Here is a 17,537-nt window from a genome sequence, read left to right as displayed (position 1 = left end):
ATCCCACACAGCCGGATCGGGGATCCCACACAGCCGAAACGGGGTTCCCACACAGCCGGATCAGGGATCCCACACAGCCGGAACGGGGATCCCACACAGCCGGATTGGGGATCCCACACAGCCGGATCAGGGTTCCCACACAGCCGAAACGGGGTTCCCACACAGCCGGATCGGGGATCCCACACAGCCGGATCGGGGATCCCACACAGCCGAAATGGGGTTCCCACACAGCCGGATCGGGGATCCCACACAGCCGGATCGGGGATCCCCCACAGCCGAAATGGGGTTCCCACACAGCCGAAACGGGGTTCCCACACAGCCGGATCGGGGATCCCACACAGCCGAAATGGGGTTCCCACACAGCCGGATCGGGGATCCCACACAGCCGAAACGGGGTTCCCACACAGCCAGATCAGGGATCCCACACAGCCGAAACAGGGTTCCCACACAGCCGGATCGGGGATCCCACACAGCCGAAACGGGGTTCCCACACAGCCGGATCGGGGATCCCACACAGCCGGATCAGGGATCCCCCACAGCCGAAACGGGGTTCCCACACAGCCGAAACGGGGTTCCCACACAGCCGAAACGGGGTTCCCACACAGCCGAAACGGGGATCCCACACAGCCGAAACGGGGTTCCCACACAGCCGGATCAGGGATCCCACACAGCCGGATCGGGGTTCCCAAACAGCCAGAAAAATTCTGGATAAATATGGTATAGTTTTGACACCTGAAAATGTAGAAACAAAAAAAAGAGGAGGAATATTTGGATTTCTATTCATCCATCCATCCATCAACTCAGAGGGACCTTCTGTTTCAGTACCATAAATTAGCTAATATGGGTCTGAGAAATCTGCAAAATATGAAATGTTATAATTAAAATGTCTATATAAATATAACTACGACAAAATTACTAATGTAAAGTACTTTCATAATTTGAAAGTTATTCATGACTTTATTATAATTTTCCAGTTGCCATTTGTGTTTTGTAATAACCATGGACATGTCATTAACCTCTGGCTGAGCTAAGCTATGTTAACGTTATTCTGACTGTGTATGTAGCACCATTTCACTTTAATCCTCATTTCTTCTGGCCCATCCTGTATGTTCAGATAAGATAAGCAGCACCAACCCTCGAGTGATCGAGGATCAGAGAGCCAGACAGCTGTGTATCGATGTAAAACACTCGCTGTTTTATGAGACCTGCGCCACCTACGGGTTCAACGTCGATCGAGTCTTTTCAGAAGGTGAGTTTGCTTATTTCATCAGTGCTTTCAGTACAGTTAGTTATCCATCCAGGGCTTCATTGGGTGGATAAAGCCCCTCTAAATATGTTATAAAGAAACCTGAGACTTGATGTTGATGATGAAACAGTTCATTTGGAGCTCTGTGTGGTTTTCAGCTGCCCAGAAGATTGTAGCACAAAAGAAACAGGCAGCACTGCTGGCCTGTAAATCTCTGCCCAACTCTCCGAGTCACTCTGGAGGCTCCACACCTGGATCAGCGTCGTTGCCTGGACAGGTACCACATCCCCCACAGTTACAGAGTGGTTTCTAACATTAGTCTCATCCCATTACATCACCTGACCACAGGATCTGAGCATTTAGAGTGGTGGTAAAAAGTATATACTCCCTTGCATATTTCTTCTCCCCATATTAATGTAAATACCAATAAAACCTCAAATAAATACAAAAAGCAGTTTTCAAATGATGATTTGATTTATCAAGGGTAAAGAAGCTTACCCAACCAACTTGGTCCTATGTCAAAAAGCTATTGGACCTAAAACCTGACGTTTTTCATCACTGTGGAGGAATTTTGGCCCACTCTTCTTTGCAAGATTGCCTTAAATAAGCCACGTTGGAGGTTTGTTCATCGTGTATGGTCTGTTAAAGGTCATGTCACAGAATCTCAATCAAACGTTAGGCTAGACTTTGACTAGACCATTGTATAATTTTTATTTGGACTTGCTGGTAGGCTTTGGATCATTGTCACCCTGCATAATCCCAGTGTTCTTGAGTTTAAGGTTACATCCTTGTTTAGGAGTTCCTGATAGAAAGCAGACTTTGTGGATCCATCCATTTACAAGCTGTCTATGTCCTGAAGCAGCAAAACAGCCCCACACCATGACACTACCACCCCCATCTTTGAGTGTATTGGTAGTTCAATGCCAGATGTATAAAAGCCTTATAAAAGCCCCACTTTTTTTCTTGTCAGCCCAAATAATGTTTTTTTAAACATTTTGGGGATCATCAAGATGTTTTTGGGGAAAGATGTGTGAGGTCAGCATTTATGTTTTGGTTTTGGCCTTGAAACATGGATGCCATTTTTGGTCTTTCTCTTTTTTTATTGATGAATCATGAAAAACAGCCTTACCCGAATAAGACCAGTAGTGCTGTAGGTGCTGTTCTTAGTTATTTTTGTGATTGCTTGTATATTATATACTAAGAAATACAAAAATCTAATTCAAAGGTATTTCATCACATCAATCAAATTTGTAGAGAAGATATTTTCCAGTTTTTACCATTCTTCTTCATAACCTTTTGTACTTTACTCTGAACGTCTGGACCAAATCTCTGCTGATGGCCATGTCTGAGAGATGATCCATTCTTATCTTCTGAGCGCTCGGAGATCCCAGTTTTTGTTGGCTTCTGTTTCTCCTCCAGCTTTCAGAGGACTTTCAGAGAACATACCTCAGCTTCTCAGTGGGGTTAAGGTCTGTGGAGTTTGCTGACCACAGCTCCAGAAGTTTTAAAGTTCATGTAAAAAAATCCACAGATCACCATATTGCTCTTGTATTTTTGGAAGATGATCTTGCAGGACATTTTGATCCCACTCTGTATCCAAGTCCAGTCCACTGGATGAGATGCTTCACTGTTATCACTGCACAGGACTCATGGTAGCCCTCATCTTTTCTTCCTAAGGTGTTCAAAACAATCCAGAGGAGGTTTAATCAGAGAAAACTACTTTGCACCAGTCTTCTGCTGTCCAACCTCAAAATTACATTGTGCCCTTGATGCTTTTCTTGAACCAAAGTGGCTTTCTCTGCATGCAAATGAGCCTGTTGCAATGTTTGTGCCAGCTCTGCGCTGGTGGCGACATGATATTCAGTAGGAGATGGTTCAGGTGCTTCCTGAACACTTGTGTAAATCCTGAGCCTTCTTAAATGAAACAGAACTTCAATGTTCTTGATGATCCAGAAACCTTTTCTTTTAGCTGTTATATTCTAAGCAGTGATGTGAGGCCATTTTGAAGCTAAGTGACAATGGCAGCTTAGTGAAGGAGGCAATGATTTCAGCTCATTTGCTGCTCGTTTATTCCAGTTGGTTTGCTAATTAGATTAATCAAATGATTTCTGCTGGACTCTTTAACAGCTTTGTTTAAGCTTTGATTTTTATTAAATTAGCTGACCAGGAAAACCTTGCATACATAGAATACAAAGCTAATTGAGGTCTTTTAAATAATATAATGCATTCCTCACTCTGCTGTCTCATTCTAAATATTAACAATTTATTTTCAGTACAACAACTTAAGCTGCAAAGTTTGCAAAACGCAACGTTTCTGTTACTGCCAGGACCTTTTGTTGTTCTGCTGCCCATTTTTGCAATGAAGTCAGATCTGTAGAATACAATTATATTAAGGTGGATCTGATCAATATTGGTTATTGAATCGTAGATTTTGAATAAAAGGGAAGCAAAGTCAAATTTTACACCATCTCAGGCACGTTTTACCACTTCCTCCATCACAGCAGTCGCAAACTCATCCTCCCTCTCTCCATCTCCTTCCTGTCATCTCCATTCCCATCTTAACCCCCTGACCTCCTGATCCCCTCCCCCCAAACCAGTCTTCTCAGGCCAGTAATGGCCCTAGTAGCGGTTACGCCTGCTCCCTCCCCTCCACCCCCGTGGTGGGTCACAGAGATCTGAGGACCGCTCAGATGGAGGGGGGCAGCTCGCGTCTGAAGGGCATACCTAGACGACCCTCCCTGTTTAAGGTCAGTCCTCCCTGGAGGTTTGGTCTCCTGTCATTTCACTCTCATTTCCATGCCATCCAGCTTTCCCTGACTGTCTCTGTTGGGATAAAAATCATGTTTTATTGGGTTTGTTGCAGAACCGGGACACGGACAAAAAACCAGGTGATTCGAAGGGGGACCAGAGTGGCGTGCGGGGGGGCGTCCCCCTCAAACAGGTTTGTGTTTCTTTACAAACAAAAATACAGAACTCAGAGAAGCTGCTGCTAAACATTATCTGCTGGTTCACTTTTTCAGAAAGGAGAAGGGAACAATAATGGATAATTTGTCTGTCTAAACAGCAGCTTTTTGTTTCATCTTCTCTAACCTTCTTCAGGGTGTTCTATTAATATAGAAGCTCTGAGCTGCAGCGCTTTGAAGGAATTGTTGTTCTCTCTCTAAATTTGTCTCATGTTAAAACTGCTAATGTCTTGTTTTTCTCAGGGCATCCTGTTCAAGAGGAGTGGCAATTCTCTGAACAAGGAGTGGAAAAAGAAATATGTCACCCTGTCCAACAGTGGCACGCTGTATTATCACTCCAGCAACAGTGTAAGAAAAACAGCCCGGACTGATCGATACAGCCATAAAGAACAGCCCCAGAGAGAGCTTATCTGCAGATTTACAGGAGTAACGACACGTTAGAGGACACGTTCTCATTTCCGTTTGTCCAGCTCCAGGTTCCTCTTCTGCTGCTCCACTAAAACAAGCTCTTCTCATTTCAAACACAACACTGATGGATCTCATACCACAGGGCTAGAAGGGTTTCTGCCTAAAAAAAGCTTCTTCTCTATTGATAAAGAAAACCATTTAAATAAGCAGCTTCGGACCTATTTGTTGAATGAAATGCTATAAACAGAAATCTAGGATACTGTGTGTTTATATATTTATCTGAGCAACTGTAGAGTTTCAGTTCCTGGACAATTTCTAAAACAGATCTTCAGGGTTTCTACTCAGTCTGGAAAATAACGGCGGTTGGTCATGTGGTATTTGTTAAGCCATGTGAAAGTGATAAAGATGCATCGCAGGATTGTGGGGTGTTTACCTGAAGCAGAGTCAGTCCATCGCAGGGCAACACAGAGACATACAGAACAAACAACCACACCCTAAGGCCAATTTAGAGAGACCAATTAACCTAACTGGTCATGTCTTTGGACTGTGGGAGGAAGCCGGAGTACCCAGTGAGAACCCACACATGCACAGGGAGAACATGCAAACTCCATGCAGAAAGACCCCCGGCCAGGAGTCAAACCCAGGACCTTCTTGCTGTAAAGCAACAGTGCAACCAACTGCGCCACCGTGCAGATTTACAATTTTTTGCATTTTTAATAGTAAAACAAAAAATACAGTTGGTGGCCCGCGAGTTCTTTTGACTTGACGATTTTGACCTATGGTAAAAAGTTTGGAAGTCATGTTCTTACTAGTTTCAAAGGAATATGAGATACTTGCAGAAAAAAAATTAAAACTTAACTAAACTACAGATCCTGACCAGTTGTTATGCAACTGGAATGGAAATAGCAAAAATGCAAATAGAAGCACAAAATATGTCCAGGTCCTCAGGAGGGTTAAATGCACCATTTCAGACAACCTAAACATGTCTCTCAAATGTAAAAATGTGCAACATCTCATCCATCTCAGGACCACACAATGAATATTCATGGGAAGGAGATCGACCTGCTCCGTGTGACAGTCAAAGTTCCCGGGAAACGTCCTCCAAGAGCCGTTGCACCTGCCGGCCCCTCACCTGTGCCCCCAGCTGCTTTACTTGGAGTTAATGGGCTCAGCAAGGACCCGGCAGCAGCTGATGGCACCAGCACAGGTACTCCTAATGCCTGCACGTGCAAACTGAGTTCACTCGTCATTGAGGCTCTCAGCAGGTTTTCTTTATTGCAAATGCTGAATCAGTTCCCCATATTGGCCTACGTTTTAAACAGATGCTTATAAACCAGAATTAAAAATTATACTCAGCATAATAGTTGTGTTTTTGTTGAGAACAGAATTTTATTAAATTCTCTTTTGTGACTGAAGACCCTATGGAGTTTTACCTTTTAGATGTTACATTTTACCTTAAATCAGCTCCTTGTTTCTTTTCTTAACTTTTTCCTTAAAAGGAATAAAGAAAATATAACTTAAAAAATGTTGTATGGAAAATAAATCAGTCTACAGGGGTTGGACAATGAAACTGAAACACCTGGTTTTAGACCACAATAATTTATCAGTATGGTGTAAGGCCTCCTTTTGCGGCCAATACAGCGTCAATTCGTCTTGGGAATAACATATACAAGTCCTGCACAGTGGTCAGAGGGATTTTAAGCCATTCTTCTTGCAGGATAGTGGCCAGGTCACTACGTGATACTGGTGGAGGAAAACGTTTCCTGACTCGCTCCTTCAAAACACCTCAAAGTGGCTCAATAATATTTAGATTTGGTGACTGTGCAGGCCATGGGAGATGTTCAACTTCACTTTCATGTTCATCAAACCAATCTTTCACCAGTCTTGCTGTGTGTATTGGTGCATTGTCATCCTGATACACGGCACCGCCTTCAGGATACAATGTTTGAACCATTGGATGCACATGGTCCTCAAGAATGGTTCGGTAGTCCTTGGCAGTGACACGCCCATCTAGCACAAGTATTGGGCCAAGGGAATGCCATGATATGGCAGCCCGAATCATCACTGATCCACCCCCATGCTTCACTCTGGGCATGCAACAGTCTGGGTGGTACGCTTCTTTGGGGCTTCTCCACACCGTAACTCTCCTGGATGTGGGGAAAACAGTAAAGGTGGACTCATCAGAGAACAATACATGTTTCACATTGTCCACAGTCCAAGATCTGCACTCCTTGCACCATTGAAACCGACGTTTGGCATTGGCATGAGTGACCAAAGGTTTGGCTATAGCAGCCCGGCCGTGTATATTGACCCTGTGGAGCTCCAGACGGACAGTTCTGGTGGAAACAGGAGAGTTGAGGTGCACATTTAATTCTGCCGTGATTTGGGCAGCCGTGGTTTCATGTTTTTTGGATACAATCCGGGTTAGCACCAGAACATCCCTTTCAGACAGCTTCCTCTTGCGTCCACAGTTAATCCTGTTGGATGTGGTTCGTCCTTCTTGGTGGTATGCTGACATTACCCTGGATACCGTGGCTCTTGATACATCACAAAGACTTGCTGTCTTGGTCACAGATGCGCCAGCAAGACGTGCACCAACAATTTGTCCTCTTTTGAACTCTGGTATGTCACCCATAATGTTGTGTGCATTTCAATATTTTGAGTAAAACTGTGCTCTTACCCTGCTAATTGAACCTTCACACTCTGCTCTTACTGGTGCAATGTACAATCAATGAAGACTGGCTACCAGGCTGGTCCAATTTAGCCATGAAACCTCCCACACTAAAATGACAGGTGTTTCAGTTTCATTGTCCAAACCCTGTATATAGAGTTTATTACAGGAAAAGTTCTGTGATTCTGTCCTGGAAGGAAACAGCTAAACTCAGAAGTACTGAGCCAGTGGTACTTTCTATGGGAGAAAAAAACCAAAACATTCTAAGTTAATGGCAGCCATTACTTTATGTGTGATTAAGATAAGAAGCTCACCTAAACACAAATGTATTTACTGTAGCCTATGGAAACTTTCTATGTTTCTCTGAAAAACAAAGAATCTATAAAGTTAATGGCAGCAATAACTCCAACAGTGATTACATACCAGGAAAGAAACAGCTACACTCAGGAACACTGAGCCAGGAACATTTTTTGTGGGAAAGAAAAACTAAGAACACACACATCCATTGGCAGGAATTGCTCTGTGACTGTCAAATACTTAAACAGATAAACTCCTAAGTACCAAGCCAGGAGTACTTTCTATGGGAAATGTGTTATTCCTACTCGTCTTACTCATCGCGAAACAGTTGGTTAATGAACCTGATAAACAGAAGATCTGCAGTATATTAACCCTTCATTTTGTCTCTGGTTGTCAGTTCCTCAGCTGTGTCCTTCCACGCTATCTGTTGCTGACGACCGGCCCGGTGCTTTGTCTCCTCAAGGTGGCGAGAGAGGACTTCAACGCTGCCCTTCATCACTGTCTGCTAAAGCACAAAGTGTTGGCAAGTGGACCACGTGAAATTAAACCTCAAACCTTTGCTACCATCACAACAATAGTTTCCTGTGTTCTTGATTACTTTTTTTTTTTTTTTTTCCAATTGTTAGATGGCCTTGAAGTGACTGCCGGTACATTTGCCGGAAAAGATCCCGGCCAAGCATCTCCAATGAGCGACAGGAAGAAGAACAGGAGGAAGAAGAGCATGAATCAGAAAGGCGATGCCGCTGTTGGCCAAGCTGAGGGTAATGCTGCTTTTATTGGGAAGTTATCCAAACATTTGGGGGAATTTTCTGCTTGAGTGCTCTCTGTAGAGGCTATTGTTTTACTACCAACAACTCATTCCTAGAGCCTGGAGTTGCTGTCTGTCTCTGCAGTCTAAAAATGGATGATCAAATAGCTGTTATTCTTTAAAGATTTCTTGACAGCTTACTGTCCGTCTCTGTTTCTCTTTTTCCCTTTTCCTGTGCGGTCTCGCTCTGCAGCCAAACGCAAAATGTGGAAATTAAAGAGCTTTGGTAGCTTGAGAAACATAAATAAGACAGGTAACACATGAGGATGCCGATTCATGCCATTTTATCCATCCAAAGCATGTGTTCATTGGACCAGTTTTCATCCAAATAACCCCAACGTGTTTCTTTCTTCATCTGTCAATCTTATGCTTTGTGCTGTTTGTGTTTCTGAAAATGCTCAACAGATTATCCCACTATAAATATGAATAGTAATATAAATCTTACTTCTTTTACTTGCAGAGGAAGAGAATGCAGACTTTATTATAGTTTCCTTCACTGGCCAAACATGGCACTTTGAGGCTCCAAGCCTGGAAGAGAGGGACTCATGGGTGACAGCTATAGAGAGCCAGATCCTGGCAAGCCTGCAGTCCTGTGAGAGCGGCAGAAATAAGGTAAAATCCCTTTCCAGACAGATTTACAGATCGTAAAATCAATGGAAACTTATAAACCAGTCAGTTATAGTCTCAAGGAACTGTATCACACAAAAAGGTCCAATTCACTTCCAATTATATAGTTTCCAGTTTGGTCAGAATTCTGCCCCCTGCGCAGATGTCGAAACAACGTAATTTCCAAGTCATTTTTGCACCTCTAATTTGGGTCTCATGAAAGTGCAGACGGCGTCTTTTCCCCGGACGTCTAGTTTTTGACGTCCTCAGCACCGCCAATTGTAGTGCAAATGTGATCGCTGTATACGTTTTTTCTACATGAAATTTGAACTCATTTCAGACGGTGCGATGCTCCTTCCATGCTGTTCCTAACCACATTCCACCCATAGCTTTATTCAATTATCCCATCGGCAGATAACTGGAAACACCTGCTAAAACAGAACATCCCTTTGCAACTTTTTTTTAATTGGACTCACAGATGAATAAGTTTCATATTAACACCGTTTTTACAAACAAAAAAGTATATCCAATAAAAATATAAAATTCCACAGCCCTAATCAGTCCTGAGTGATGGTTTTGTGTCCTCCACTTCTTTGCAGTACATGTTTGAGATGATCTGCAGCATGTATTCTTATGAAGTCTTCTGTGGCTGCTTCATCACTAGTCATGATTCCATCTGCATTTGTAGAAATACAAATTAGTAATATGCAAAAGGTAATCTGGAATGCACAAAAATGTTGCTGTTGCCTCCCCTAGCAATACTGGATAAATACAAAACCATCTCTGCAAATGTTGTGATGACAGTTGGCTTTTATATTTTAGGTTTTGCCAATTAAGAATCTTTAGTCGTGTCACCATAACGACACTGTTGTTGAGGCTCTAAAGACATACATGGATTGCACAGACATAATTAAGACACATTAAATAACAGAAAGAAAAAAAACTTCGAAAGGTAAACATTAGCACATTTGCATAATTTTAAATACTTGTACATTTTGAACCACTTTTCACACCTTCAGTTTAAAAAACACATTTAGAATTAATCCCAGCACAATTCAAACACTTACAAAGTTTGCAAACACATCAGCTTACCTTTTATTGCTCCATAAACCTTTGTCTTCTCCAAAGATCTCTTGCCTTGTTTCCCCTTCATATTGAATTGGTGAAGAGCCTGAAGAATAAACCAAAATTATAAATCAATATGAATATATGAAGGATAATATTATACATGTCAGAAAACTTCTATTATGGGAGAAATGGGACTAAAGTGCACAGAATGTTGTGGTGGAGGGGAGGGGCTTGCTAATGGTTAGTCGGTTGGAGGGAATTGTGAGGATTGTGTGTAGAGGCATAGCATACCTATCAAGAACTTTGTGGACACAGTTCTTTGTGTTCTTTCCTCCGATTCTGGCAATTTGCAGCACCTGTTGGAATAAGTGCACAGGTAAATGACACTCCCAAGAGAACCTAACAGTGTGTGAGTACTTTGTTATGCTATGGGCTATTTATTTATTCCAGACTTCTAAAACTTACCAAGGCATCAAAGGCTTTTGGGTCACATTCCTCCTCTCTCTAAATCCTCGATGGTCACCATTCTCTCAACGTGTACGGCTGAAGAGATGGGTTGTGCTCATTTATGCCGATTGCCAAGTTCCATCAGCAAGTTTAACACCTTTTTCTGGAACACTGAAATAAAACGGCTGTTAATTATTATGGCTATTGCTACCTAATGTAGCGATAGCCATAATAATTAACCAGGCTACCCAGCTGGTTAATCGTTTTTGTAATCAGCATCTGTATTTTTCTGGACCTGGTGGCGTCATCGCTGTGTCTGTCCAATAACACTGTCACTGATAAAGCTATGTGTGGTCTCAGACACGTTGTTACTGCTACAACTACTACTCTGACTCCCAGGGACACTGTGGCAATTATTTTCAATGTCTCGATGATCATCCTCGCCGTCAGAATAATGATGTAGATCGAGGTCCCTTTTGCCTTTTCGCCATGCTCTCATTCTCAAAGTCATCTGTAAGCAGATGTGAATCTACGTTAATCTAGTCATTGTTTATAGGACTAAGCAATGTGCAAAGGAGGATGAGGTCACAACACTTACCTTATTAAGGTGGTTATGGGTAGGATACCAAATTCCACATCCAGAATGAAAACACCTGACAAAAAGACAAGACTGATTTAAAAATGCATAACTAAAAATTAGGTTTGTCTAAACATTAAAAAAAAATGTGGACTGGTGCTGAACTTCATTTGAACGTACGGTAGTTAAAATGAGGTCATTAGGCATGTTTCTTTGTCTCCTCAAAGGCCTGATCCAAGTGGTTGAAATGTGTGGACAAGGCCTGATGTGTCTTCCACTAGACAATGAAAATATAGCAATATAGCAATAAGCAACCGCCCTCTTTCATTATTCTCTAAAATACTTTGGTTAGATTATAAGTCCCTGAATTGCTTAGCAAGAAAAATACATTAAAGATTTGTTGTAGTATCAACCTGCCAGATCACTCATCTGGTTCAAGTCTACTCTGCATCCCCAGAATCGAAACAAAACATGGGAAAGCAGTATTCAGTTCTTATTCTCCACTAATCTGGAACAAACGTTTTGAAAACTGCAAAAATTCTGAATCACAGAGTTCTTTTAAATACAGGTTAAAACCCCAATTCTTTAGATATAAACAAATGAGTCGCCTCCTCCCCTTAAAGCATCGAGTGCATTCATTGTTTTTAGCTTGTAGCACAACTTTTCTCCACTTTCCTTTGTTTTACTTGATCATGCTACTGCAATGTACTTTATGTTTCTTGCAAAGCACTTCGATTTGTCATGTTGCTGGAATGTGCTATATAAATAAACTTCCCTTGACTTGCCGCGTACTGAAAAGTTTGAATAAATAATTTTCTAAACTGGTACCTGCCTTAACATCATCCATATTGGGACAATAAAAGACCTGAAATATTTCAGTTAGTGTGCAATGAATCTAAAATATATGAATGTTAAATTTTCATCATGACATTATGGAAAATAATTAACTTTATGCTAATATTTTGAGAAGGACCTGTATATTTACTCTCACTCACTTAAAACTGTGCACATATATTTATATTATATTGTAGAGATGTTTATACTGTTTAATTTGTACTGTATTGCACCGACTACGCCAAAACAAATTCCTTGTATGTCCAAAAACGTACTTGGCAATAAAGCTTTTCTGATTCTGATCTACCACTAGAAATACAAGAAAATAGAAGAGACGATGTAAACAGCCGTTTAAGCTAACGTTAGCTGAAGAGGTGCAAGCTAATACAGCCAGCAAGGTTTGGTAGTTTAAGACAACAAAGTTAACACCTGAAACACAATCTAAGCAGAATCACACTTACCTTCAACTTTTGAGTGGATTGCAGTGATTCGAGCGCGGCCAGTTTCTTCAGCTCAAGCAGACATGAACACCGAATAGCAGAAGGTTTTAAATGAAGCGAGCTTCTATTTATTCCTTTGTTTTGCAGCCGGGCTGCTCAGCAAGGCCGCCCTTGATTGGTTGGGTCGTGATCACGTGCTGCCTGAGCCAATCAGAGTGGCGTTTAGTGGTCCAAATTACAACGCTGTGGCTCCAAAGTCCGCGAATTGAATGCAATTCTTCTTCTTCGTCTTTTAACTAATGACGGAAAGCAAACAACTTCATCGGTACATATCGCCACCTACTGTACATGAGTGTATAACCATGCAGAGTCAGCCACAGTAGAAATTATCTTGAATTGATTTTAACTGTATTAATTGAATAACAATAAAACAGTTAAGAAAATGTGATAAAATGTATTAAAAAATAACAGTCGATAAATAAATAAATAATTCAATTATGTTTACATTGAAATAATTTATTTTCGTAATTATTCATGTTATGTAATAATAAATCTGTCCCTGTCTGGGATGTCTTCTGTATGACCTCCAAAAGTCTGACGTTCAAACATTTAACTGCCTATTGACGTACAAGAGGGGTCATCGTTAGGCGGCCAAATTGCAGACCTTGTCTGCACGTCACGGAGACGTCCAGAATTGGTCTTGGCCAGACAGACATTATAGACCTGATCTGCACGTCCATCAGACGTCCAATGTTTCGTGGGTAATCACATAGTGTCATATAGTGCCAAGCCCACTCACCTTCATTGAGTACCTGACTGCTGCAATCTGAGAAAGCTTGTAGCAACCATGGAGAGGGAGCACTCCCTTTCAACAGGAACCTCCAGCAGAGTTCAATTCAGTATGAGCGACCATCTGCCACGACAGGTCGGGTGATTGAGAGGACAGAGCATACACAGCAAAACATTGAAGCATGAGTACCTTCTATAGAAAAGAAAAGCAGGGAGATTAGATATACACAGAGGCACAGAAGCATCAGCTCATTCTAGGACAGAGACACAACTAAACACAGAAGCACCTGACCAGGAGTACTTTTCATGGGAAAGAAAAACAGTGTGCATGCATACTCCAAAGAACTTGGCGCTTTGCAGGATCTTAAAGAACTTTGCTCCAGTGTTTTTTGTGGAAAAGTTGGGGATCTTAAATGCCTTTTTGTAGCAAACAAGAAAAAATTACCCAGTTATGTGTATAACAGGAGATATGTTCTTGTGTGATATAAATGATTAATACTTTCTGTGGGCAGGCACGGAGGAGCAGTCAGAGCGAGGCTGTGGCACTGCAGGCCATCCGAAACACCAAAGGCAACAATCTGTGTGTGGACTGTGAAGCATTAAGTAAGTTCAGGTTTTACTGTGCACAAAAATCCAGATTTACCATCCATAGCCTGCATACCTTCCTGGTTATTTTACTTCTCCTGGGCTGCAACCAGACTCACCTCTCATTGCCTGGCAGATCCCACCTGGGCCAGTTTAAATTTGGGGGCCCTCATCTGCATCGAGTGCTCTGGGATCCATCGGAACCTGGGAACTCATCTGTCTCGCGTTCGCTCTTTGGACCTGGACGACTGGCCGGGGGAGCTCACGCAGGTTTTGGCTGCCATTGGAAACCACACGGCCAACAGCGTGTGGGAGAGCTGCACCCAGGGCCGAACCAAACCCACACCCAACGCAACGCGGTGGGTTAAACCTAACCAACACTTCATTATTAACTAAAGTGATTTAGTGTTTCAGTTTGATAAATAAATCTTTTAGTAGTAAATGGTTACGTGTATTTAGTGTGGGTACTAAAGAAACTCCATTCTGCTTTTCCTGACCCAGATTGATTTCTGAATGGGTTGGGTCCAGTTGCTAAATTTTCTTCTAACTAAATATTCCACCGCATTTCTGCTGCTGCTGTTGTAGCAGAGCGGAAGTAACTGGAAACACAGTCGTAACTGAGCCACGGAAAGTCACAGTGCAGGGTCAGCGTATGGCTTCATGTGGCCTTCAGATTAGCTCAAGAACAGTACGCAGTGAGTTTAATGAAACGGGTTTCATGTGCAACCCGCTGCACCCAAGCCTTACCCCACCAAGTGAAATGCAAAACCCGTATGGTAGTTTCTAGGAGAATACCTCTTGCCTCAGAGCATTGTGTCAAATGTTTGGTGCAGAGGGAAATATAGTCTGGGGTTTTTCAGAAGCATACCAAGACATTTTAGACAATTTCACACTCCTAACTTTGTAGAAACGGTCTTTTATTTTTAACTGATGCTGCAATAACTAGCCACAAATAATCGGCAAGTTTAATCTGAAAACCAATAAAGCAAGTATGATGGACTTTGACCATTGTTGTTTTTGAAATTGTAAAGTAAATTTTTATGTTTATTTTTATTAACTTAAATAAATAAGTCTGAGGCTGTTTTATTATGATGTCAGTTGTCTGCAGACATTAATTCTACAAATGTTTATGGGTTCGAATCCCAGCCCAGGCTCTTTCTGCTCGGAGTTTGCATGCCTGAGTTCTCTCCAGGTACTCTGGCTTCCTCCCACAGCCCAAAAACATGACTGTCAGGTTAAATGGTCCATAAAAAATGCCGGGCGACAGGTGTAAGTGAGTGTAGGGTTGGGTGTCTCTGTGTTGCCCTGTGTTGGGCTGGCCACCTGTCCCAGGTGTACCCCACCTCTCGCCGAATTACTGCTGGAGATAGACACCAACCCCCCACAACCCTGCAAGGACAGGAGGATATTGTTGCTGAAAGAATTCAGAATTTAATACATTTTATAAATCACTTTAAATGACAAAGAACAAAACTGTTAAAGTGCTTTAATTTACAGGTCCTACTTATCTAAACTCGAAGGTTTTCCTTACCTCTTTACATTGTTTACATGTATTTATTTTTACATTTGTTTCTGTCTGGTTCTGTGCTGTTTCTGTGTCACCAGAGAGGAAAGGGAGTCGTGGATCCGAGCGAAGTATGAGCAGCGTGCCTTTGTGGCTCCTCTTCGGCCCGCCTCTGATGACAGCATGCCAGGATCACTTCTGTCTGCAGTGACCGAGAGGGATCTGCCCCGGCTGCTGCTTCTTCTGGCCCACAGCACCAAGGAGCAAATCAACACCCAGCTGGCCGCAACGTTGTCGCCCACTCGCACGGCTCTGCACGCTGCCTGCCAACTGGGAGACGTGGTCATGACCCAGCTGCTTGTCTGGGTGGGTTTATTTATGTTCTGTGGCCTTTTTTTTTTTTACTGTCCAGTGCTCTAAATGTGAGATTGGATATCTTGAATTATTTATTTTTAGGAGAACAAATTTTCCCTTCTTTAAACAACATTAACATTTATACAACGAGGTTGACAAAGTCCAGCCTTCTCTGAAGGTCTGCATCACAGACAAACTGTAGAAACAACATTAAAGGTTTAAATGAGTCATGAACAGTTAGACTTTCACTGCTTGCTTTGTTATTTTAATACCTGTTCTAGTTTTGACACAATCACAATTAAGATATTTGTCATTTATTTGAATTTCAACAGATAAGTTACTCCTCTACAACTAAATGGATACATGAAAATATGGACATTTGTGTCTATTTTCCTACAGTCTCTCATTGCTGTAGGACTTTGTAAACCCAAAGTCTAATTCACTCCTTTTATATTTTAGCGCTAATTTCTTTTCTATCTTAGAAGCTACTGGTCTCTTTAGTCATATCTATGGAAGTAAATATGTGCCATCAGGATTTGAATAAAAAATGCCTCTGAAATTTGAATGTTGCATATTAGTGCTTACCTTTTCAGTGTTAAAATAAATTCAGAATATATTTTTAACCTAAAAACAAATTCAGCATCATCATTTGTACATGGTTGCAATTTTCATTTGTTAAAAAAATTCACATTACTATTTGGAAGTGATCAAATTTTCAATATACCTATTTGTTCCGTTTAATTTTTCAGAGTTAAAAAATTCAGCGTATAAAAAAATTTAACTTTTCAAAATTCAAATACAATAGTTTCACTGTCCTCAAATTCGCTGTCTCAAATTCAGTGTCTAAACCAACGGCCCAAACCCGTGTTTTAAATCAAGCTTTAAGATAATGTATCAAAGTTCATGTGCAAAATAAAATATACTATAGAAATATGAAAGCATTAAACACACCGTAGGGTTTGCGTTCGCCTCCATGGTCGCCAGCCTCGGTGATGCTGGTATTTCTTCAATTTGACGGTTGCGTCATGTGATTGGCTGGGTGTTGGAATCTGACATCCATTGCTAATGTCTGTGACCTGAAGTAACCTTGCCATTTTTACAGCGAATTGTTAGACACTGAATTTGAGACAGCGAATTTGAGCAAGTTGAATTTGAGGACAGTGAAACTATTGTATTTGAATTTTGAAAAGTTAACTTGTTTATACGGTGAATTTTTTAACTCTGAAAAATTAAACAGAAAAAATAGAATCAGAATCAGAAAAGCTTTATTGCCAAGTACGTTTTTGGACATACAAGGAATTTGTTTTGGCGTAGTCGGTGCAATACAGTACAAATTAAACAGTATAAACATATCTACAATATAATATAAATATATGTGCACAGTTTTAAGTGAGTGAGAGTAAATATAGAGCAGTATAAGATGCGAGAGCAATACAACAGTGCAGGTGATCAGTGTGCAAGTAAAGCAGGAGACCAAGCTGAGCGTTAATGTAACGCATAGAGTTACAAGTTACAGGTGTCCTGTCAGCAAAAAAAAAAGGGGGGGGGGGGGGGTGTCAATGTGGTTTCCGGGCTTTGTTAACAATGCTGGTGGCAGATGGGAAAAAACTGTTCTTGTGGCGTGAGGTTTTGGTCCGGATGGACCGCAACCTCCTGCCAGAGGGGAGAGTCTCAAAGAGTCTGTGACCGGGGTGGGAGGGATCAGCCAGAATCTTCACTGCCCGCTTCAGGGTCCTGGAGGTGTACAGTTCCTGGAGCGACAGTAGACTGCAGCCAATCACCTTCTCAGCAGACCGAATGACACGCTGCAGCCTGCCCTTATCCTTGGCTGTAGCAGCGGCGTACCAGATGGTGATGGAGGAGGTGAGGATGGACTCAATGATGGCTGTGTAGAAGTGCGTATATTGAAAATTTGATCACTTTGAAATAGTAATGTGAAT

The 17,537-nt window shown here is 41.8% G+C and overlaps 1 protein-coding gene and 1 long non-coding RNA gene across 8 annotated transcripts in view; one reads left to right on the top strand and one right to left on the bottom strand.

Moving 5' to 3' along the window:
- The window catches only part of agap2 (ArfGAP with GTPase domain, ankyrin repeat and PH domain 2), a 49,062-nt gene that overhangs the window by 28,659 nt on the left and 2,866 nt on the right, over positions 1-17,537 (top strand). For 2 of the 5 annotated variants that reach the window (XM_047369117.1, XM_047369095.1), the window contains 13 exons: positions 1,115-1,249; positions 1,405-1,523; positions 3,844-3,993; positions 4,110-4,187; positions 4,453-4,557; positions 5,644-5,824; positions 7,983-8,108; positions 8,212-8,346; positions 8,587-8,646; positions 8,854-9,005; positions 13,667-13,757; positions 13,876-14,098; positions 15,345-15,609. In XM_047369117.1, coding sequence (XP_047225073.1) covers positions 1,115-1,249; positions 1,405-1,523; positions 3,844-3,993; positions 4,110-4,187; positions 4,453-4,557; positions 5,644-5,824; positions 7,983-8,108; positions 8,212-8,346; positions 8,587-8,646; positions 8,854-9,005; positions 13,667-13,757; positions 13,876-14,098; positions 15,345-15,609 — 1,820 coding nt within the window. The remainder of the gene's footprint in view (positions 1-1,114; positions 1,250-1,404; positions 1,524-3,843; positions 3,994-4,109; positions 4,188-4,452; positions 4,558-5,643; positions 5,825-7,982; positions 8,109-8,211; positions 8,347-8,586; positions 8,647-8,853; positions 9,006-13,666; positions 13,758-13,875; positions 14,099-15,344; positions 15,610-17,537) is intronic. The other 3 variants (XM_047369124.1, XM_047369102.1, XM_047369111.1) reach the window with 2 other exon arrangements.
- On the bottom strand, positions 9,453-13,600 carry LOC124870447. 3 transcript variants are annotated; one of them, XR_007038777.1, is made up of 7 exons: positions 13,165-13,600; positions 12,387-12,661; positions 11,113-11,167; positions 10,533-11,025; positions 10,359-10,423; positions 10,092-10,170; positions 9,453-9,675 (listed from the first exon to the last, which is right to left on the bottom strand). It is a non-coding gene; the product is annotated as an uncharacterized LOC124870447 (long non-coding RNA). The 3 variants fall into 3 exon arrangements; XR_007038780.1 differs by lacking the exon at positions 13,165-13,600 and having other exon boundaries at positions 10,533-10,685; positions 10,763-11,025; positions 12,387-12,906; XR_007038778.1 differs by lacking the exon at positions 13,165-13,600 and having other exon boundaries at positions 10,533-10,685; positions 10,810-11,025; positions 12,387-12,858.

This window comes from Girardinichthys multiradiatus, chromosome 1 (assembly GCF_021462225.1).
Source record: "Girardinichthys multiradiatus isolate DD_20200921_A chromosome 1, DD_fGirMul_XY1, whole genome shotgun sequence".
NCBI classification, from domain to species: Eukaryota; Metazoa; Chordata; class Actinopteri; order Cyprinodontiformes; family Goodeidae; genus Girardinichthys; species Girardinichthys multiradiatus.
Note: the sequence above shows the minus strand (reverse complement) of the source record. Positions and strands in the feature narration are given on the sequence as shown.